Here is a 24,816-nt window from a genome sequence, read left to right as displayed (position 1 = left end):
GCAAAGAGTTATTCTAAGATCGAACAAGTTTTAAGTTCTGCTTTCTGTGGAATTACCAAAAAGAACAAAAGGAAGAGGGGGAAAAAATCAATAAAGCACTTTAAGGGATCTTCTACTTTTTCCTCCTCAATGCCATATTTACTGGAGTCCTGTTGCAACATCATCAATTATGCATTTTTGTCTGCAGTTAAAAGTAGAAAGTGTTAAAACGCTTGAATCGAAGCAGGAGTCTGTCACTTTGTTTCTCTTTAAGAGAACAGAGCTGCAGTGGCATGTTTTAAAAAAAGTGAGAGGCTGCCTGAAAACTATGATAAATAACTTGGTTAAAAATATATATAGATAGATGTTATGCTGACTTTAAATTAACCAGCTTTAGCAAACAGTAGTCAGCAAATGGTACTATCAATACCAGACCCATAAAGGCTGCAGCTGCAGGATTCTTGAGTGTATTTTCACAGAGTAATGAGGCATGTAATTGCGTCTGAATGCAACTGTTCTGAGGGGAGGAATTTGTTGCATCCTCTCTTAAAAGCAGCATAATCCCACTGACTGTACGTCATTGTTTAGGCTTCTTCTTGGTACAAAGTGCTTATTTGGTGTAGACCTTTCAATAAGACAAAAAACAAAAAACAACTTAAATGTATTGGTGTGAATGCTCTTTATTTGGATTGACTTTTGTCAACTAAAAATGAGAATGAGCAAAAGGGTGGTGGCAGGATGAGAGACGTCTGGGTTTCTGTTCCCCAGAGATCCATAAGTGAAGAGGATGGATGGATAGATGGATAGATAGATGGATAGATTTCTACGATGCGTTCTGCCATGAAGTGGTCTAGAAATGTCACTACTTCCCACTGAATCCAGTCGCCTTGTGGGTTTCATAGTTCTTTCCATATTTCCCATATTGTTATGAGTTATCAGCTCGTCCCTGTGGCTGATTAACAACATGTGTCCTCTCTCTGAGAGACCGTCAGGCTGACACACACTGCGGCTGAGGCTTGGCAGGATGCAGCTCCATTTCTCTCTCAGAGCCAGATAACAAAGGAGATTGTAAAACTGGAGGCATTTCCTGCTGCTGTCCCAGGTGGCAGGCAGTACACTAGCAGATTTCACCGCGCCGTGGGAGGGAGAATTACATTATTAATCTATTTTCTATAGGCGCATTTCCATTATCCTGCCCTAAACTTTCGTCCTCCCAAACTTATTCACCTGGAACTATTAATCTATCCCGGTGGTTTGCTTTGTGCCTTTCCACTGCTGTGCACAGCCCTGCTGTTCAGGCAAATGATGTGTATCAACTCTGATGGCTCCCTCCTTCCACTGATGCTTCAAATAGAAAAAGATTTCATCTACATTTATTTCCAATAGTTCCGAGGAAAGGAAAGAGTGTCTCCTTATGAAGGAAAATCTGCTGTTTTCAATAATGAAACTAAAATAAATAATTCTTTCACAGCGCCTTCACTGTAAAACTTTCCTAAAGGGTAACCGTAACAACTTACTCCGTGACTTAAACCCGTTTGGTATTTGCAAAGGTTAAATGAGAAAGATATTGATCAGGATTGCAACTTGCTTTTCTGTATCCGCAAGCAATAATTAATTTTTTTCCACAGTGGTTACACTGAAGCTGCATTAAAACTAAAACTAAACTAGAAAGAAAGTGTGCTACATCAACTTTATTTTAATCAATTACTGCAGACAGGTACCCAAAAATCACAGCATAGTATATGCAGCCAAAAAAGAAGTCACGTTATTTAAAATCGTTCGTAGATCAAGCGATAAAAAGTATTAACTCCAGACGAGTTACAACTGGAACAAATCGGCTGCAGAACGCAGAGCAGACGTCGGGTACTTGGGGCTTTTGAACATTTATGTTGTGAAGCAAAAATAACAGAAAAATCACTGAAGCAACATGCTGCTGCAGCCGCTTTGCATGTGCTGGATGCTCTTTAACCACAAGTATTACTTATTAAATATGTGTGAATGTTACAGTTATTTTTGGTTTCTAATATTTGCAGTTGGCACAAAATGATTTCTCCCTTATGCTTCTTCTGTTTTACTGTTTTCTGTCACATTTACATTTCAGGCCACATAATCTAAGTACATAAAAATTCAAATGCTTCTTTCAAGTTATCCAAACCAACTAGAAGAGAAGTAATTGATCCCCTAAACCTGTCCTGATCACCAATATTATCGTCAATAACTGCCATCACGTTTGCGATCACCACCAATGAGTTATTTAGATCAGCTTGGAGGAATTTTCATTTGACTCATTGTTTTAATTCGGCTACTTTTGGAAGGATTTTGAGCACCGACCGGATATTTAACGTCATGCCTCACCGCTTCAATTAGATTTATGTTCATGCTTTGACTAGGGCACTCCAAACTTTTCTTTTAGCTAGTTAGATGTGGATTTTTTGGTGTACTTTGAATCATTATTGTGCTGTATAACCTGAGTTCACCTGAGGTTAATGTCACAATCTGATAGCTGTACATTATTTCTGCTGCTCTCTTTAGTTCATGTTAGCATTGTGGCCAACGCTGTGAACTTTGAGCTCCTACAAACTAGCAGCAGCAATTAGCAAACCCGCTGAGGTCATTATATGAATTATTTCTCTATCCGGTTCTCTGAGAAACTGGATTCATGCGTTGATATGACGTCGTGCTGAAGGCGGAGCTTCAGAAAGAGCAGGAGTTTCTTAAAGAGACAGAGGCCCAATTTCAAGGTGTTAAATAGCAAAGTTAGATTTCATTTTTGATATAGCATTTTTATAACAATTGAAGGTGACATTGTTGACTTGATTCTTCTATGAAATGGTACAATGTGGCTGGAAAATACATCAATCCTGCCCCTTTAAGCATGACAGAAGAAACCTGTGATAATATTCATGTTATCCAGTCCGGTTTCTAATGCGGGAAAATTCCTGAACATACATTTTCAGAACATCTTGCATAAGATGATTCACTATTTTTTTACACCACCTGTGTTTTTACCACTTCCAGGCTTTGAGAATAACTCATTGTAAGTATGCATGTGTGTGTGTGTGTGTGTAACTGGGATGTATGTGTGTGTGTGTGTGTTACTGTGTGGAAACATGCACGGCTTCAGATTCAACAAAAAGCCTGGCTCTGCGTATTACCAGAATCCGCCCGCGATCCGCTGTTGACATTTATCACCGGCAGGCGAACGTCTCCGGCTGATTGAAAACACGCCGAACCTCGGTTTCCATCTTGTGTTCTGTCTTATTGAACTGACCATCACCGGGCTTGAAACCACTCGCTAGCCTCCATCCGAAGAAGGCTGTGGAAATTGAATGATCTCCATATAATGGAAACACGGACTCCCCAACAATAGAGTCTGTTGTGCGGAGGCAGAGAGCCGAGGCAGACATCGGGCTCGACGCTGGGAGCTGCTCAGGTTGTCTGCACGCTGTCTGACTATGGCCTTTTTCAGCTCCTTTCAGCAGAACAACTATTAAAACAGGGTATGTTTTCAGTAAAAGAATTTTAAAAAAGAGCAAAGCACAGCCAGACCATTCTGAAAAACCATTGTGCGGAGCTGAAAAACCCCTCTGTTTATAGTTTTCTCTGCCCACACAATGGTGAAATTGGGTTCCCGCTCGCTGTTTTGTTGTTGAGAGGTGACAACAATAGCTCACACAAAGCGGCTCCCTCTAACGTGGGCTCCCTGTCCTCGCTGCAGGTGAGAGGACATTCAAATGTGACCAGTGCGACGCCACCTTTAAGAGGAAGGACACGCTCAACGTCCACATCCAAGTGGTGCACGACGGCCACAAGAAGTACAAGTGCGACCTGTGCGAGAAGGCCTTTGTCACTCCGTCGGTCCTGAAGAGCCACAAGAAGGTGAGTGGAGCTTCAATCACACCCAGCGATTACGCGACCGCAGCCTCTTTGAGCTGAGTTCAGACGAAATTGTCGTGACACGTAAAAGTTCAAACAATATAAAGTGGAAGAAAACATACTTATGAAACCGTAAATCTGAGAGTTTTTTAGTCTGTTTGGGATTTTATTTAATAGATGTGAAGTGGGGAATAGCTACAGAAGTTGAGAACGATTGCGGTCTGTTTTTTTTTTTTTTGTTTTTTTTCCCCAATATAACGAGATATTTATGTTATTATCATGAACAACAACAGGTTTCTCACAATAATAAGATAATTTCTTCCAATACCAGGAGAAGACATTAATTCCTTTCTCTAGGTAACGAGATGACTATTTTACTTTTTCCTCAATGGTTTTCTCAAGATGAAGAGTCATGGTTACATAAATATGACATGAGTGACGGTTGTAAATCATGGCATATCCTTCATGCTGCAGTGGCATGCATCTGAAGGATGGAATCAGGTTTAACACACACACCAATCAGCTCGTTATCTCGACAAAACAACTGGGAAAAAAGTATATTGGGAAATGTCCCTCGGCTTCTGTTCATAACCAAATTGTGAAAAGAAAATATTAGTTTTTTTTTTTTTTTAGGTTTTACTATTAAAAAACCTGAAAAGTGAAGAATGCACCCCTGAGTCATTAGCTTGTAGAACCAACTATAGGTGCAATTGCAGTTTCAAGTCTTAATGGACAACTTTTTTTATTCTTTATTTTTTTTTTACAAAATAGCTTCAGGTCTAGTTCTGCATATATTTGAACTTTGACTAGGCCATTTTAACAGAAGGTCATTGTCATGTTGGAAGGTGGACCTCAGATTTCTTCCAGGATTCCCTTGTATTAGATCCATCCAGCTGCTGAACAAAATCCTCCCCACAGCAAAATGCAGCCACCACCATGTTTTGGCATAGGAATAACATACTCAGGGTGATGTCTAGTGTTTATTTCCCGTCATGTTTTGCATGCAAGAGTGCCTTCATCCATGCTCTTGCTTATACTGCAACAACACAAAATCTTTCAACAGTTTAATTTTTGTGCAAACATCTTATCACACTTGAAATAAGAAAAAAAAATTAACTTACATGTAACTTTTCACCGTGATATAGGAGCTTATTAAAGAATAATAATTCTTTAATATTGATGAAAAATGACAAATAAGTGAAATACTTTGCCAGTGCAACAAAGATTTGAACTTATAATATGAGAATGTCTTGCCTTGTTCCACTGGCAGATTATTATGCAGTTATAACTATTATGCACTTTTTCTTCAAAATTGAGGAACTAAAACAAGCCCCTATTTATTGCTGAAAATTAACTTGTAAGATAGTTTTGTCTTATTTCAAATGTACTAAAATATTTGCACTATAGAAACTCAATCAAAAATACTTTGATTTTGTGTTTTTTCAGTGTAGTCCAGTTCTGACATTCTCTTAATGGTTGAACGTTTCTCTGTGAGATGGTCAAAGCTTGTGATGCTGTTTCATGACCTGAACCTTTTGCAAGCCGACCCTGGTGCTCCTCCAAAAAGCTTCCACTGTTTGAAATCCCAAGGGGCCTCTTGTCATCATAAAGCGATGCGGGCCATCTGCGGCAATATCACAGATTATCGAACTTGGTGTAGCCATCCATCTTGTTTTCTGCCGCTTATCAAATGGATTCCTTTTTAGATTCGAAGCGACAGTCAGTACATTAGCTCCGCAGGGCTTCACAGCTCCAAAAAAAGATCTCTTTGCAAATTATGAGCCCTGAACCTGACGCCGCCCGGGACGGTTGTGGATCAAGATTGAAACCAAGCAGCTTCTTGGCACGCGGCAAAAGGGAAAAAGTCCCAGAACAGTAGGACCCGAAGACAGCCACTCTTGAACTGTCTCGCTGCTGACCAACGTCTGGGGCCGCCTGGGGCCCGGCCCTGATCAAAGTCGGGTTGCCGAGGAGACGACAACTTGCTGGCTGTGTTTACATGCGCCCCATTTGACCACAATGCTTCAGTTGCTTCTGGAAACTTTGCTCCTCCAAATTGTCATCGCAGACGTGACTTTGCCCCAAATTTGGTCAACAAATATTTTATAAATGTATTAAGTATAAAAAGAAACATAAGTATCGTTGTAAACCAAACATTTGACATAGAAAGTTTAGCTTTATGCTTTAAGGCATTAGATTTCCATACATTTCTGAATGTTTTCTTTTTGTCAGGAGGCAAAGAAAAATTGGATTTACATTAAAGTCATAATTTACAAGTTACATGAAGCCATTCTCCATTTATTCTTTGTTAGGAAAAATGTGATGAAATATTTGACATATTTAAGTAAATCTCTGCAGAGAAACAGTATTAATAATGTTGTTTTTGACCTATATTCACTTTACAGCTGTACACTTCAGTGTATTTATCAAGATTTTCAGAAATAGATATAAAATCTTTACAGATGAGGATTCAAATAGTGCAGTTTTCAATTGTAATTCTCTCCCCCCAGGCCCCCATGATGCCCCTAAAGAAAATCCAGGGAAAACAACTGATTTCAGATGTCACCGAATTAATAAAGCAAGGAACATATTTGAAATACATTTAAAAATAGATTTAAAAAATATGTATTTCTAATATTAGTTGTTTTTTTTTTTAAATAAGAAAATAAACATTTTATTTCCTAAAATGCAATAACATGAACTCTCGATTTTTGTGAGGCTAAGGACACATCTACAGATTAAAAAAAAATACTTCTAACATCAACACAGTGCAGAGCTGATCTGCTGGTTATTTGTTTTGGATTTGCCAATTAATTATTAAATAACTAAAGGTGCTTTATAGAAGTTTTTTTTAAACCATGTGAAACTAAAGCTAATCATTTCAGTCCTACTAGGAAGTACATGTGCAATGTATGATTGTTTATGTTTCTCTTCCTGGCTTTGGGAGCCGCACCGGTTCTGTTGTGTGTCGTAGCTTTTTTTCCGTTTGGAGCAGATGAACAAATAAAACCATTAAGTGGTATGTGACTTCTCCACAGTTGTGGGTAAAGCCTCCTGTCAACATGCACAGGCATTAGTCGAGTGCCTGATGGCCTCTGGAGGCTTAATCGAGTGTCGGTTTACCGAGCAGCAGCTCCAGGAGGAGAAAGGAGAAGAAAACAAGATCGTTGTGGTTAAGGACGGCTCTGAGTGACGGCCATTATCCAGGCTCACTTACAGTCCTTTTGTGCCACTTCAGAATGAAGCGATGAGTCACACCGATTCAGCCTGGATTCTCGTTATACGAGAAACTGTGTGTTCTTGTCAACGAGAACACGCACGCCGTGTCCTCTGCACGTATGTACAAGAATGTGCAGAACGCACAAATGATTGAAAATTACTGGGTTGCTTCTTTTTGTTGTTGTTATCCCTTCATGTGAAAAATAAAATGAAAACACGCAGTAATTAGAAACAACCGTCAATAAATTCCACACATGCGACGCTCCCTTGGGCTGTCGGCGCGTGAAGGTAAAAGTACCGGCGATGTTTGGTCTGTTGCGCGAGCTGCCCTCTGCAGCATTGATCCATCTGGAACCCATGTGTTCGTATCAGTGGGGTTTGTTTGTGCGTTGTTGAGCGTGAGCCTGCTCGTCTGTGTCAGCTTTTCTCTGAGCATGTGTGGACGGGAGGCAGGAGGAAGGGGGGGGATTTGTAACAAAACACCTGAGGTGTCGAGAGGGACGCGACGGGGAGAAGGACGGGGCCCCAGAGAGGAGGTGTTCCTGCGCCGCCGTACCGCTGTTGAAACTGTCGCTCTGAGTTTGGACCTTTCAGTGTCGTTGTGGTTTCAGAAGATTTACAGCAGCCTGGGAAGCAGGAACCCAGAGCTGTGGGAGCTGCATGGTGCAGCCTGGTTTGGTTCGTAGCGCTCAGCCGTGTTCGGGTTTTGAAAGTGAAAGGAGGGGAAGGAGAAGGAGGAGTTGGTTAAAAGCAAACCCTTGCCTCCTAGCTGGAAGGATCTTTGGACTTTGGATCCTGGCAAATTTCCGTCGTCTGTGTGCTGTCTGTGATCTTGTAGAGCTGATGTCAGAATGTGCATCTCTCCTGCACAAAAAAAAACAAACAAAAGAACTGTGTACAAAGAAAGACAAAAGTTGATCATTTTCAAAATTTCTCATGTCGCATCACAATCCTGCGAGTGCACATCTACCTATAGGAGCTCAGCATTTCAGTCACTTGTCTTGAGGAAGGCAAGCGATTGTCACGTCATTGTGGAAGCTCCATATGAAATGAATGGAGAAGCAGCGACGTCGCCTTCAGTGTGTTGTTTGGGCTCAAATTTCACAAATTTGTTGCCAGTTACCGACATTTGTTTTTCCTACATCCCCATTGTTGCGAACCCACACAAAGCTGGATGCATTTTGTACCAATAAAAACTCAAGCTAGGTTATTGGGGGGAAATACCATTCCCGATATTTATAGTTTTTTTCAGTCGTAGCTTTCATTCAAGCTGGCATTAAAATGTCTTAAAAAGTCTTAAACCTGCAGCTTTTTCTGATTTGGTGTCGACAAATAGATCGACGAGAATCTGACAAATACGCTGTCTGATATTAAAATCCATCAGTCACACTGGATCACATTTTCAGAACACTGGAAGGATCAAAGATTGAATGTTTTTTTTTTTTCTGATGTTGTCTTCCCATCCACCACATGTTTCTCTTTATCATTTCTGCGTCAGACTCACACGGGGGAGAAGGAGAAGATTTGCCCCTACTGTGGACAGAAGTTCGCCAGCAACGGCACGCTGAGGGTTCACATCCGCAGCCATACAGGTTGGTGTCAAATGAATCTGGTCATGAAATGATTTAACACTTGCGCAGCATAACAATCACTTTAAGAACGCAGCGGCCATTCTTGGCACAGAAAGATGAAAAAGTCTCGGTTAGCAGCACCTCTCCTGTACATCCAGTCTGTTCGGATCGCGTTTAGACGTTAGAAAGATGCAACATGTTGCAGTGTTGCTTTCATCAGCCTCCTGCACCCCCCACAGTTCTGAGGCCTGGATGTTCATCAGACTGCTTTAAACTAAAGCTACACATTCCTGTGTGTTTCCTTACCAACAGACTGGTGCAGAGGCCTGGCTCGGCCACACAGACGCTTCTTGGCTTCCATCCCCTCCTTTTTTTCCTTCCCTCTGTCTCTCCGCCTGCCTCCTGGCCGTCTTCTCCTTTTTCTCATTTATTCCCACTTACAGAGCCTTGGAAAAGTATTCATACCCCTTGGACCTTTTTCCCCAATTAGTCACAAACGTCATTGTGTTTTATTGTGGTTTTATGTGACAGGCCGACAGAAAGCAGTACATCATGGCGAAATGGTGAAACTTGGAAAAAAAAAAAAAAAAACGTCTGGGGCTGCACTGTTGCCCTGCAAGACGAAGGGACGAAGGTTCTGGGTTCGAGTCCGGTTTTTCTCTCTGTGGGAGTTTGCATGGGAACTCCAGTTTTCTCTCACAGCCCAAAAACACGACCGGCGGATGACCGAACAGACGACGAGCGGTCACGTGGTAGCTGGAGTTTATATTGATTATTTAGTGAAAAACTAATTAACACAATTCCTCAACGCGTCAGATAAACGTTCTTCAATAGTACTCATGTCTTCCGCTGATACCAAAACCAGATTTTGGTGACTGGCTGAAGAGAAATATCAACATCGCTGTCCGAGCTCATTCCCGCATAAAACACGACGACCAAATTCTGACCAATCACGCAACACTTCACACACAGCGCAGTCAAAATATTCGACCCAGGCCTGATGTCGAGTTCAGCAGATTGCTGGTTGTACAAGGTTTTTTCTTTTTATTTAGGGCCACCATTTAATTTAATTTAATTTAATTTTCATTTTATTTCATGAACAGTTGATGTAAAAACTAAAAGAAATCACGAATGAATCGGAGCAGAAAGAAGCATAAGCTTGTAGCATCTGCCCTTTGTTCGACCGTAATTGAGGGGTGCTGAACAAAAATGCACACCTTACTTTCCATTTGATATTTGAAAGCAATTCCTAATTCATGTGCAGTTTTATTTTCCGATTATGACTTGTGTCTCACATAAAAATAAAGTACAACTTGCGGTTGCAACGAGACAAAATTAATACTTTTTCAGAGCTCTGTAAACTTTTTCCTTTTCTGCGCCTCGTTGTGCCACGTCACTCTTTCATCTTCTGTCCATTTGTGGCCACAGACCGGCCTGATGAAGCATCTCCATGTTGCTGCTTGGAGTTTATCAAAAGAAAAAGAAAAAAAAAAACTGACCAAACTTACTCATCAGCTAGCCTCATGCACAGCTCCACATGTAAATAAGTCTTATAAAAGCCCATTAAACACTCGTTGCAGCTGCATGTACAATTACTGTGTCAGAGTGTTTGCGTGTGTTGAGTGGTGGTCCCTTAACAAGCCCACCGCACTTTGTCAACAGCTCCTTTTTTTGTGTGGGCGTGCGTGCCAACGGCGGATCCGTGTGTTTGCGTACATGTGTACGTGTGAAGGACAAACCAACAGAAAGAGAGAATGTGTACCAGTGTGGTCCGCAGGCCGCTCTGATTGTATTTATACGGCATAAACAAAAAGCGAGGAATGCTGGGGGAGGGGTGGGAGCCGAAGAGACACCTAAAAGAAAAGAAAGGAGCAAACAGAGAAAAGACCACTCCAAGAAAGCATCCAGCCGCACGACCTTCGACCCCGACTGGCTGTAAATCTGTCCTCTGGTTCTGTAGTTGTTGTTTTTTTTTTTGTTTGTTTGTTGTTTTTTATATGAGGGGAGAAATAACTTGTTCCTTCCCAAAGCAGTGACCCTGACATCATATTATACATCATGATACATCTAAACACATATACTGCAGGTACGACTCCTGAATTTTACCCAAATTGTAAAAAAAAAAATGGGTCTAATAAAAGAAGATAAAGCTTAAAAATGCCTTTATTTCCAGACCACATGGCAAAAGCCCAAGTATTTTTGTTGTAGTTTCTGGAGCTAATATATTAGTACATTTGAAATAAGGCAAAACTAACTCTCAAGTAACTTTTAAGCAAGATCTAGGAGATTGTTTTAAGTAAAAAAAAAAAAAAAATCCTTAAGATACATGTAAAAAGTATTAGTTCCCCTGGCAAATTATTGAACTTATAACCAGATATTTTCCCATCTTTTAAGTGAGAAAATCTGCCAGTGGAACTTTTTTTTATCATTATTAAGGAATTATTGACTTAAAACAATCTCCTGTTTTGCTGAAAAGTTACTTGTGAGTTAGTTTTGACTGAGACATTTGCACTGGAAATTAGACCAAAAGCACTTGGTAAGATTCTGTGTTTATGCAGTGGACCCTCAGAGTTGCAGTCCCTCACCTCTCCCGCTCCTCTGCATGACAGACAGGAAAGCTTAATCTTGTTTATCTTCCTGCTTCACAGGAACAAGTCAGCATTGATTATTTACCTGCTAAACACTGAGGACTTTGTTGGGGGTTTCCCGGAGATCTCCTCCCCACCCCTATCGCTTTACGCAAAACGCCACGGTGCTTCACCAGCAGAGTCGGCTAAGCGATCTTCGCGAAGTGTGAAACAGATTAAAGGGAAATTTGAAAGAAGATCAACATCAATATACGGAGCGGTACAGAAAGGCACGCCATGTATGTTTGAGTTGGATCGCGTTTCAGTTTCATTTGGTCAGAGAACATCGTGTTGGGCTCAAACAAATTAGCCGAAGTGCCACGGAGGCTGGCGTCTTCTCAGAAAGCAGTCGTTTTTATGAGATCACTGACAACCCATAAAGTGTGAGCTGTCAGAAAAAGCTGGACCGAGGCGTCGTGGAGCTTAGCGCCCATGATGGATGTTTCTATCATTTTCTAAATTATTCTTTCTGGCCCGGCCGGCGGCGATGCAGATATCAACCGCTTCACATCACAGCTCGGTGAGAGCAGACTTTCCCACCATGTGTGCCACGTTGTGGTGAATAACCGTCGCGGGGTCATTAAAAGCGATCTTTGCCAAGGGAAATGTTGACAGAACCCAGTGACACGCCGTCATATTGACATCATAGGACATGTCATGTTGGCAGCTAGCATCAGTGTTGGTCTGTGAGCCATGGTGCAACAAACTGGTGTGTATTTCAGCTCATGGAAAAATTAATCTGGGGAGGGGTCCCAGTTTGACTTCGATGTCTTTGCGCATATTTGGCGTCTAGAAAGAGCATTTAGAGGCTTATGGATGTTTATGTCAGTGATTCCTACAAATTGAGAGAGCAGGAACAGAATAAGGATACGTCTACCGCTAACATCTGTCAGAGCTGCGATGTGCCGATGTGGGTCAGCATGGATAGATGCTTGGTGTAAATAATATGCATACAGCATAAATCCATAAAGCTTTTTCACTACTAAGATTTTTTTCTTGTATTTTGTTGCAAAAATGTGAGATGAATGAAATAAATGGTTTTTTTTCTTCCATTTTTAACAAATATTGAAATGTGGTGTGCCTGTAACAATAACACATTTTGATGGATTACACACCTGTAATTATCGCGATAAACAATATTATTGTTGTTTTGAGACAATTTTCAAGCAATTTATTGATAATAATGGCATAATGATGGAGGTTGGCCCTCTCAAAGACGAATACATTTAATTTTGTACAGAACACTTCATACTGGAACTAGAAGATATTTTAAATTACCCAAAATATTCACAACCAAAAACAATAAAATGGAAATAATAAATGGCACACAACAGAAACCATAAAGTTGATTATAAACTCTCTAAAAATATCAATCAAGAAGTATCAATCATCAGAATGAAAATCATCAAGCTAATATGATTTATTACTTATTGCAGCAGTCCTAGGTGTACATTTGTATTTGTGTTGCACCTTTACTTAAAATCCTTAGGGTTCACCTGTTTGCAAAGAGTCCAATACAACTTCACACCTACTACAACATGCTTATTCATCTAATCTGAGAGGCAAGAAGATCATTAATCAGAGAAACCACCGAGAGACTCGTTGTGTCTCTGGAGGAGCGGCACAGCTCTGGAAGGAGAATACCATTAGTCATTCACCCACTACAAAAGTGGCAAGAACAAAGCCATAGTTAAAACTAAAGTCATTAAATGTCCATGTTGCAGTTTACCTCGAGCCATGCGGAGTCAGCAAAAATGTGGAAGATAGTGCTCTGGTCAGATTTGACCAAGATTGAACTTTTTACTATAAATAATAATAATAATAATAATAATAATAATAATAATAATAATAATAATAAACTAACTGCAGGTCACCTTGAATGCACCGTGCCTAGAGTGAAAGATGGTGTTGGCAGCATCATGCTGTGAGAAAGCTTTTCTTCAGAGTTGACAGGGAGAAGAATGGAGCTGAATATCCCGGGTGTCCACACAGCCTTAAAAAGTCTTAAAATCATGCATCTACAATTAAGGCCTTAAAATGTCTCATATTCAGTTAAAAAGGTAAGTAGGATTTTAATGTGTTAGTCACATTTTGTCTTGACAGGGCTTTTAAATCTTGTATGTTTTATTTATTTTTCCTGCACAACTTTTCCATCAGGTTTGAGTTGCATTCAGTTGTATTTCTTGCATTTCTGTGACTAACTGCTTGCGTAGCTTTGCTAGTTAGCGAGATAGCTGTCTAGCTTTTTTGCATCTATCATGATTTAGTTCAGATTTATCCCCAAATTTGTACATTTCTGTGGAGAAACAGGTCTTAAATTCTGTCTTGGTCTTAAATGGTCTTAAAAAGTCTTAAATTTGAGTTAAAAAAAAGTCAGAAACTTTGGAAGCGAACCTTCAGTGATGACTTGGGTAGAGGTTTGTTTTCTGACCCTAAACATGCAGCCAGACGTATGGTGAGATGCTTTAGATCAAAGCATATTCGTGCTAAAACAGCTAAATCAAAGCCCAACTGAGTTTCTGCTTTTTTTTTTTCAGACAAAAATGTTCATCTCCATGTATACAGATGGGACAGCCCTCAAACCACCTGCAGCTTTAATTACACTGAAAGTTGATTGTACAAAGTCTTGCCTCAAGGAATGAATACAAATGTACGCCACACTTTTCAGACTTTTCAGTCCCAAAGAAAAACATCAAAGTTTATGTTTGCAATGTGAGGAAAAGTGGAAAGTTCAAGGGGTATGAACACTCTGTAACAGCTCAGGGTGTAAATTTAGACCTGTTATGAAAATGCTTTGAATATTGAATTAGCCAATAAAAACATTTAGCCCCCGAGATGAAACGGAGACAGCTGATTGGGTAAAAAAAAAAGAAGAAAAACATTAGACAACCTCAACAATGATCACACCCGCTGCCTCCTCTTCAATGTTTTCAGCATTAGTCAAAGCCAGCTGCGTGAGCGAAGGAAGGAGCTCCGGTGAAAACAAGTCTCGGTGCTTGTATGTGGTTCAAAGGGTCATATCTGGCTTCAAACTGGGAAACAGTGAAACTGATTACAGGGGTTAAAAGGATACACGAGACAAAAAAACATGCTCCGGGGGGTCTTTGTGGTCTCGATGACGGTGGCATGCCTGAGATTCGGTGGTGGATTTATGTTCAGAATCCATAAGCGATCATTAAAAGTCTTCATCTTCTTACAGTTTCCCCTCAGCAGCGCTCGCCTTCGCGTGTTGATCTTTCCACCACCGAGGTCCTGACATGTCTGAATAAAGCCATATGTTGGCGAACGTAAACACTCCTTTATGTTACATTGTTTCACACCCAAACAGAAAGTGGAAAGGGCCGGATTCCCACCGGTACCAACCACCGGGTAATAATTACAGACAAACCTTATATTGCATTATTAACAGGTTGTCTACAGTAGGGTTTTTTTTGACATGCGGGGGGCGGACGGGCGGGCGGGGAAATCCCGGTGTCTGCTTTTCCTCAGCCCGGGTTTGAATCAGGGGTGGTTCGCTGACATTTGCTCTGATGTGAGCCTCGGCGAACCAAAGGCTAGCGGTGCAGCCTTTTTTTAACATGAGTAAATCATTGCCATGTGAATTTTGATATATTTGTATAATTATAGAAATGACCCAAAGAAAGAAAAAAAAAAGATGTTTTTTGTACATTTTCTGCTGAGATTGTTCTGCGGCCTGAGATAAGGAGCTCTCTGTTCTTTGTCCAAACATTGGATGAAAAACTGCAATAATTATTGTTTTGAGCGTACTTTCAGAGCTGTACACCAAGTCGTATTTGTGGCGGCTATTTATACGGCACCATTTTTTTAAAAATGTTTTGAAACAGCAAGTGAGTCTGCAACAGAACAGCTGCCCCAAAACAACTAACATCTGGCAGAACTCTGGAGTTATTTACTCACAGATGACTTTGTTTGTCTTAGCTGTGGTCATGGTTACAATCTTCTGAAGCAAAAGCAACTTATCCTGAATTATTTGCTGTTGCTTTGATGATTATGGCCTGTTTTGTGTACTGAGATTGAGAACCCCCCCCCTTTTTTTTTTTTTTTTTTTTTTTTTTTCAGATCTGCAGCAATTACTGTGTCGTGTAGACGTATTTATACACCTTGAACTTTTTCCACAAATTCTCGTGTTGCAACCGCAAACTGCGACGCATCGTATCGGGTTTTTGTTATGGAACAACATAAACCAGTCCGTAATTGCGTTGCGGAAGGAAAACGGTCACAGTTTTATTTCAATATTTCTTTTACAAATAAAAATCTAAGCAGTGTGGTAATGCCTTTTGTATTCAGCCATTCTAGCACAGGGATATGTTTTGGTTAAACTGTAGCTCTCTGTGTATCTTTAAGGTTGTTTTCTTCCACCACAGTCGAATGGTTTCTGTAGCCACTTCCTAGACTGACCTGAACACTGGACTGATTTAATTACTAGTCAAAGACGACACAAATAAACAGAAAATGTTGTTTTTAAATGAAGCTGTTCGTTAGTAGGAAGGAAGATATCCAAACGTACATGATCCTGTGTGAAGAAGTGATTGCTCCCAAAAATATGGCAGAGTTACCACTGCTGAGCAAAATCCTCCCGGTTTTTCCTAAAAGTTTTGATGACCCCCACAAAACTTTCAGGAAAACATTCTGTGGACCGATGAGAGAAAAACCGAACTCTTTGGAAAGTGTTTGTCCTGTTTCGTCTGACGTGAAAGTAACACCGGATTTCAGATAAAGATCAAGACACCAACTTTCGAACATGAAGGCGGTATTGTGATGTTCCGGGGCTTTTTTCGCTGCTTCGGGACGTGGAAGACTTGCTGTGATAAATGAAACCATGAATTCTGCTGTCAACCAAAATATCCTGAAGGAGAACATCAGGCTGCCTGTTGCCAACTTCAAGCTGAAGCCAGCTCAGGTTCTGCAGCAGGACAATGATTCAAAACACCAGCAGTTCCATCTTTGGATGGCTGAAGAAAAACAAAATGAAGACTTTGAAGTGGGCTAGTCAAAATCCTCACCTGAATCCTATTGAGATGCTGTGACATGACATACAAAACACGCTCATGCTGTGAAAACCTCTGAAGTGGCTGAATTACATCAGTTCTGTAAAGATGAGGGGCTCCAAACTCCTCCACAGCTGGAAAAGACTCACTGCAAACACTTGGTTGCAGTTGTTGCTGCTAAGGGCAGCCAGTCCCATGTACTCAATGCCATGTAGGTTTGGATTTTTTCCCCCCTTAGTAATAAACTACTTCATTTAAAAGGTGTCTTTGACTAAATACTTACATTGGTTTGATGTTTCGAAACAGAAAAGTGTGACAAACCAGGCAACAGTGGCATTCTTGCAGCTAGATTTGAGGATTTCTTAAAGGATTTCTTGTGATTCTCACGCTTGGTCTCTGCAGCTCTCTGAGAGTTGCAATAGCCCTGCTGGCCTGTAGTGTTAGGTGGGCGGCCATTTTCTTGGTCAGTTTTCAACTGTGTCATGTCCTTTCCAGTTTCAAAAGATGGACTGAAACGTGCTGTATGAGATGAACGCGTTGTTGTTTTCACGCCCCTAACCCTGTCGTTTGCTCCTTGGCCTTCATGCTCTCCTCTAACAAACCTCTGGAGCCTTCAGAGAACAGCTGGATTTACATGTAGATCAAAGGTGACTAGCATTTTCACCAAAGCAACTTTAAACAGGCACTTTCAGAAAGCGGAGAAATCTTCTGACGCCCTGACCTCATCAGGAAGGTCAAGTGTGAAGGTTTTGGGACAATGGGAATCTCTTATCATCTTCAGCACGCTTATATCGCATTACCTCCGTGGCCCCTGACAGCATGAGGCAGAGGGCGGAGGGACCGGGACAGTGGAGGGTCACTGTCTGCTTCAACTGGAGGAAGCCCAGAATTAATTTCTGACGGACAGCGCTAATGTCTTTCAGATCCGGAGCCTCGGAGCTACAAAGGGTTCTCCGCAACACGAACACAAGGCGGCAGGCAAAATGACAAAAGCCGACCATCTGCTAACCAGACGCGCAGACACACGCATGCGTGCACACACATACGACACACACAAGCCTGTGCCAAACGGATCGATTAGCAGACTAGGGGTGTGAGGGCCGCAGCAGGGGGGGCGGGAGGCAGGAGGGGGAGACACCCAGGGTCAAAGAGGCGGTGTACAGTTTCAGCACATGCTAAATCAGTTACCATCTCGGCCCACATAAAGCCCCGGCTCAGCGCTCGCAGCCACCCTTCGTAATCCCCAAACAATCTGGCTCAATCTGGAGAATAAGGGGGGGTGGGGGGGGGGGGTTCTGGTTACAGTAACACTCAGCAGAACAGACACGCATCGTCTGGCACGCTCGACAGACACCGACGCTGGAGGAACGCCGCAGTTTTCCAAGTAGCATTTGTTTGTTTCCTGTTTCAGCTAAGAGGTTGGGTTTTATTCCAAGCTCAACCATTTCAGCGGTAAACTCGAGTAGCCTTGAGTGGCTTACTCAAACGCTCCTTGCGGAAACGGCCTCCTTATATAACACCGAATCCCGTCACTTTGTCTCCCTGGGTTTTCCAGATGAGTCACACATGTTCAGAACCAGAGAGTGTATAGGTTAAGTAGGTGAATTGGTGTGTAGACCTGCATTTGCAGGCTGGAGTGTGTGCTCTGCATTAGCTGACAATAGCCAGATTCCTGCGAGGGACGCTCTCCAAGCCGCAGAGTACGCTGCCACACCATGCCATTAGCACGGTAATGCCTCCAACAGGACTCCCCGAGGCTAACGCCGGGCCTTAACCCGACACCGCACATGCTACATATAACCAAAGATTTACCGTCTTCTTTCTCAAAACACATCTGGGATTCAGATTTTGCTGTTTGTCAACAAGAAAAAAAACAAAAAAACACAACCCTCCTGCCGAGCTGTGGGGGTAAGAGGGATTTGGGACGGATTTCCAAGCCGTCCTCGTGCGCATGTTTCACTACGTGTGATCAGACCGCATATGCCACGTTAACCCTTTCCACATTAACCTGAGGCTGCACGTTTTATTACCCGGTGTCACTGGTGCTGCTCCTCTGAAGCCCTCTTGTGGGGGATTTATGGTGGGTGGGTTTAGAAGTCGACTTGTATATCTGCTACATGACAGCTGTTGTAACTTTTCTGTTGACAGACGTGCTTTGTAGGACGTAAATATGAAGTGTCAGGATAAAGTCCTTGAACATGATTTTTCTTCTTTTTTTTTTCCTGAGCTTAACTTTTCATAAAACAGCTTTAAAAACAACTTCCACTAAATATTTCCTGTGCTATCGGATCAACCTTTCAGGGTTTCTGATTGGACCTAATCTGAACCTGAGGAGAAAAAAATGTTCCTCCAGAAGAACCGTGTTTATAACCTGGGATAATATCAATCTTCTCATATATTCCCACGATGGGTTTTCTGATCTAATGAGCATGTTTGCATTTTGAATCCCAAAGAAACACAGCTAATTAACCTTCTTATTTAAAAGGGCAGCACATGTCCCCCATCAATAAAATTACTTGCTTGCCTCCTCAACATCGAGTCACTGAAGACAGATTATGGTCGGACAAACCAGGCAGGAGATTAAATTGTTGTAGGGAGGGACTAAGCAACAATAGGTTATTATGTTTCTGTTTAAGGAAATGTTTATGTCAGTGTGTTTAATTTTATGTATGTGAACATGGAACCAGTGAGAAATTCATCTTCTAATTTTGTGCTGTTAAAGACTCATTTAAACCATTGTTCTCGCTGGGTGAAGTGGTTTCATCGCTAATTCAGTGGTTTACTTTTAAAGGTGCACAAGGTCTGAATTTAACCTGGACTTTTCTCTAATCAATAAAGCCAATTTTTTATACCCAAGCTCAGTATACATCCAAATGAAAATGTTCAATCCAACGTCTTGTCAGAATTGGTAGGATTGGTTTGAATTGGTTTGTATGTGGGGACACACCCACCTATTGGCCCAGTCCATACACGGAGCTCAAAGCCTCCCCTGAAGCCCACTGGTAGCCTCCATTATCCATTTGTAAACCCAGTTAGATTGAGTGTTTGGATCTTTGTCCGCCATGTTGTCTTGTTTTGAAGTGAAGCTACCACATTTGTCATTATTTCTTCTTGACACTGTGATACTCACCAGTACAAGTGGAAGTGAAACAGACCCATCACATAACGCCGCCACCACTATGCTTGGTAATTGATACATCTACACACTGTAGAGAGCACTCAGGTCCACCGGCCAGGTTTTCCTCAATGTTTCCAGGTCAAAGGTAAATTGTAGAGTGGATCAAACATTCACTTTACCCCTCAAGACTGGGTTGTACCCTACTTCTTCATTTCTGCATTCTTATTTATTTTGATGACATCATTCTGTTTGCGTTGTGACTGTCGGTTTAATTGCGAAACACTTTCGTTAACTATTCTTGTTGACTGACGTTTAACTTTAGCTTCACTTTGCTCTCAAAGTACAGATTGAATAAAAGTTTGTGGAAGACAAATAACACTTTGTTATAATTGTTATTGTAGTGAATAAAAAGGCTAATGTTAAGCTTCTGGAATGATAATGCCCCAATAGTATTCAAAAATTAGCAGGCTACACAAAAAAAAATTGAGACTGCGCCTGGAAACCGGCTGGTTTAAATAAACTCTGTGTTTTCTCAGTGGTCAAATAAGCAGACAGGGTTATTCTCATTTCTACAAAAAGTGTGTAGTTTTTCCTCTAACTTGTTAAACGTCATCCATCCAAAATTTATTTGGGGTTTGTGTTGATATTTGAGTCTGTCTGCGTGCATGTAGCTGGATGAGCGAAACCTTTAAGAATAATTTCAAACATATGCGGTTCAAACATTGGCAAGTCTCATAATCTCTAATCTACATAATAATTCAGTTTGTAGGTATAAAAATCAAACTCGTAAATTAGCTTAATATTCTGGGCCACGATTCAAACTTCTAACCAGAACGGTAAATTCGACAGATGAATGTGTTCCAGTTTTATTTTTTTATTCTTTTGACTCAGGGATTGATTTGAACATCAGTTTGGAAAGATTGAAACAACGTTTTCTTATCATTAAAAGTCATTTCTGTTTTGGGGGTCAGCTTCGTGTTGCTTTAATTTCGGCACAGTTCTGCAGGTTATTACCTCTGCTCTCCTCTATGTATTAGCAATCAGCTCTTGGGACTCTTATCGGGCCGGTGGATCAGCACACAGTAAACAGATCCATGTGTCAGGAGGCCGTTTGACTGACAGCCCGTCACTTTCTCTTTGTCATCTGCAGCGTGCGCTCAGATAGGATCTATAAGACTTCGACTGGAGTGCTTTTGATCCGGCCAGGAGAAGCCAGATATCTTTGAATGTGCTCCGAAACTCCTGGCCAGTTGGAGCTCAGATAGCAAGCCACAGAGTGAAACCACCACAAGCTTCAGATCCACAGTGGAAAGTTGATGAGAGAATGATCTATTCCACACATCCAGCTCAGTCATGTTCATTCGCGGGCTTTTTAGTAACTCTATTTAGAGAAAGGGACGGAGCTATTTAAGAGATGTTCTTTTTGTTGAGCTGTAGTTTAAGCAGTTGTTGATGTTTGGCCTAAAATACTCTTTTACAGTTGGAGTGTTACTAACTGATTTTCATGTCTTAGGTGAGCGTCCGTACCAGTGCCCCTACTGCGACAAAGCGTTCAGCAAGAACGACGGCCTGAAGATGCACATCCGCACCCACACTCGGGTATGTTTGATTTCCTTACAGTAAGTTTTGTCATGCTTTTTATGCAGGGTATTCGTGAATCCTTCAAAGGTCTTAAAATGCCTTAAATCCATCTAATCAAGTTAAGGTCTTAAAATGTCTTAATTTAATTTTTAAAAACAATTAAATGTTAATCACAGGTCTTAAATTTTGTCTTAATTTTATATGTTTTATGTTGTTTGTTTTTCTTGTGGAACTTTCTCATACATCTTCATTGCGTATGTTTTGTGACGGTTGAGGCTCCCGCTAACTCAATGCTAACATACTCATGCTAGCTAGCTAGTGTAAACCGCAATCTCTCTGCGTAAATCCTGTACAGAAAGTAGACAGAGGAAGCATTTGCATTGCTTCCCCTGGCTTCATTTTTCAAACACCTCCCTGATGTTGTTTCTTCTCTCAGTGACAGCTTCTTTATCGAAGAGTCATGATGCATTCACTGTTCAAAAAATTATTAGACTTTTGAGTTTCCAACAAGAATCATCCCCATTTCATTACCTTCTAATTTTACAGGTTTTAATCAATGGTGAACACGTTATTAAAGTGGAAAATAGCAAACAATTAAATTAGTTTTCTTTATGTTATGAATCAACATAACGTGTGTTACAAAATCTGATGCAAATGACAAACTTGCAAATGTAACCTTTAGTGGGACTCACTGGTGAATCAGCTCGAAACATGTCAGTGTGGCTCCAGGTGATAATTTATGGACAAACTTTACCAACTTGCTTTCTGTTTGAAAAAAACAAAAAAACAAAAACAAAACTGCTGTCTGCTAAAAGCAGAGCAACTTGAGTGATTTGCTTTGAACATCGTAAACTTTAATGACTAGAGTTTCAGCTGCTCTCTCGAGAGCTTTATCCTCTACGTCGAGAGCTATCTGTACACAGAAGCTGCAGTATTCTCTTTTACTGGGCAAATTGTTCTTATGGGTAAAAAGCACATTTTTTGGGGGGAAAAAATAATTTAATCAATACAACAATATAAACACCCATTTTGGTGGCCATGAATTCAAAAATATGCAGCATTTCTTTTAAAATTACTATGCCAAGCACTGCTGCACGCATCACTTTGGAGGTGGCTGACAAAATGTGCACCTCAGCAGTTTTGCCATTTAAAAAGATGCCTCTATCCGATATCAGATCAGTTCTACTGCTCCCCTCTGCTTTTCCTTTGATTTTGAAACTAAATGAAGATCTAGAGTAAACATAATGAGAGGCAGTGTTCAGGGTGGGAGAAATTAAAGGATTAAAGGCAGGCTTTTCATTTCTCACAAGTTTATTTCCAGAGCTGGGACATGCTGCTCCTTCCTCGGCATCAGTTTTCAACTTATTGAGCTTTTAGCCAAAACAAAACTCTCTAGCCATCTAAGCATCTGAACATGTGTGCTACTTATGACAAAATCGACATAAAATGTGTTTTAGATGATATTTCCATCATCAGTTTGACTGTGACATTTGCAGCCTGTCAGCATTGCTCACTGAAGCGTTTTGTTCCCGTTTTTAATGCTGTCCAGAGTACAGTGCGCTGCCCTGCCTGTTGCAGCGTGTCAACAGCGGAGGTATCCCGCTCAAGTCGTCCGTCTCCGTAGAAACAGGCAGATGTAATTTAGCGGTGAGCTGCTGATTAGACTGACTGATGTTTTTGCTCTGAATATTCCCAGACCTGTCTTTGCTCACAGTTCTCTAAAATATGGGCTGAACAGTTACAAACAGCAGAGCCGGATGAAGTCACTGTTGGGGAAAAAAACCCCAAAAGAAACTAATGTCATTTGGCCGAAGGAGCCGCAGCTCACCGTTAATGAACACATGATTTCAGATGGATGAGGCCGGGGTTTCGTGTGTTTCATCCAACAAACCACATCTCTGGCAAACCTGGGAGGAACATGGCAGATATCAGGCTTCTGGTTTTACTGTCCCACATTTTTAAATTTCAGTTTTAAATGGATGTGATTCAATCAGATCTTCTGACTGATGAAACAAAGTTTTTGAAACAAAGCCTTCAATCGCTTGTGGCATTTTGACAACTTAAAACAACGGTTTAAGGAAATTAGAGTTAGACTTGCCGTATTTTAGTCACATTATGGCCAATTTATGATCCATGCATTTTGTAAAAATCTTGAGACCCAATATTGATATCTCTTTAACTATAAATACCAAAATATGTTTTCTAAATATACAGAGTCTTCATAAACCCTTTTATTTATAGTTTCTGTTGTGTGTGGTTTTTATTTCCTTTTATTTATTGTTTTTGGTTTGGTTGTCTTTTATTTTGCATATTTAAAATGTCTCCCACTTCCAGTATGAATTAATCTCTGCAAAATTAAACGTTACCAGTCTTTGACAGGGCAAACTTGCATTATTAATACTTGAAAATGGTTTCAAAATGACAGCATTATTGTTTGTAATTTTTGGGACAATTTATCATCCATAAAAAATGTGTTACTGTGACAGACCTCCAAGTCTGTTTTAGCTTCGTCAATGTGCCGTGCTCCCAGTTTCACCTACATGTTGGTCAAAGATGCTTCATCGTATCGTTTCCTGTTAAAACTTGATTGTTGATGATGTAGTGTCAGCCATTCCTAATTGGCTGTAAACAAATCGGTGCACTTTTTCCATCTGCACACTTTACTCTGAACCGAGCTAAAATACGACAAGTCAAACAGCGAGAAGTTTCTGTTTGTTCACTGCTCTTCCAGAAAATCACGTGTCTTTACACGAGAACATCGGATGAAACAAATGTGATTCACAGAGTCACAAATCATTGTAAACAGTTATAATTTGAACTTTGTCATGGTTGAAATGTTTCTCTTTACCTTAAAGCTGCAATATGTAAAGTTTACAGAAATACATTATTTACACATTTTTTAAAATTGTCACTCTGTTGTGACAGATAATCTGTGAAAGGTTTGAGTTCCTGTGCCGAGCGCTACTATTGAAGAAACACACTCCTCCCTGTCAGAAACAACCAATCAGACCAGGAGGAGTGTCTTAGCGTTGTCAATCACCCTTGTGTATGCGATAATTAAAGCGGTGGACAAACAAATAAATGGTTTCTATGCTAACCAGCCTTAGCATTCATGGCAGGCTTTGTTGTGGGGAACTAGCTTTAACGTAGCAGAGTGGAAGCGGTAGGGTGATTGACGGCAGTAAGACCCTCCTCCTGGCTCTTATTGGTTGTTTCTGACCAAGCTGTGTTTTTCTGCAGACAGCAGAAGGAGCACAAGGAGGAAGTGGAAGAGTTCAGTTTTTTCTGGTTTATCTGTCTCATGGTGTCACAGCAAAGTGACTGTTTTAACAAATAAGTAAAAAACTTTTAATTTTTTCTAAAAAGTTATGCACTGCAGCTTTGATCCCATTGCACTCCCAGTAGAAAAAGCACTACATCACTCTGACCAGTCAGCTTTTCTCCTACAATAACATGGTAATCAATCCTGCAGGGTTCCTGACAGGCTGACACCGCCTTAAGCCATGTTGCCAGCATGTCTAAAAAAAAAATCCTTTTGGTTGTTGGTTTCTTGGTGACCTGAAGGCCGTCGGTGCGCAGCAGCTTCCTGCTCGCACGCCGCTTTGCAAATACCTGCATAGTTAATGCGTCACGTGAAAAGATCTGCTGCTCTGGGACTGAACACACAAGACCCGGTCCGCGCTTTGCTGGGTGTGCGCTTCGTAGGAGACCGGTCGTATTCAGGTGAAAGGTCGGGTCAGAGGTCGGAGCCCAAACAGCTGCTCGAAGGCCAAAGGTCACCAGGTACAGATGTTTGATGTTACCGGGGTCACAGTGGTGCATTGTGGGTGCTACTT

At 41.1% G+C, this 24,816-nt stretch overlaps 1 protein-coding gene across 1 annotated transcript in view; it reads left to right on the top strand.

Moving 5' to 3' along the window:
- Nucleotides 1-24,816, top strand: part of prdm5 (PR domain containing 5) — a 53,079-nt gene that overhangs the window by 17,389 nt on the left and 10,874 nt on the right. Inside the window, exons 12-14 of the mRNA XM_014992937.2 lie at nt 3,698-3,858; nt 8,573-8,666; nt 20,913-20,998. Of these exons, the coding sequence (XP_014848423.1) occupies nt 3,698-3,858; nt 8,573-8,666; nt 20,913-20,998 (341 nt within the window). The remainder of the gene's footprint in view (nt 1-3,697; nt 3,859-8,572; nt 8,667-20,912; nt 20,999-24,816) is intronic.

Source organism: Poecilia mexicana, unplaced genomic scaffold (genome assembly GCF_051168715.1).
Source record: "Poecilia mexicana isolate PSO_F unplaced genomic scaffold, ASM5116871v1 scaffold_4, whole genome shotgun sequence".
Classification (NCBI taxonomy): Eukaryota; Metazoa; Chordata; class Actinopteri; order Cyprinodontiformes; family Poeciliidae; genus Poecilia; species Poecilia mexicana.
The sequence above is the reverse complement of the archived record's forward strand: the minus strand, read 5'-3'. Positions and strand labels throughout refer to the sequence as shown.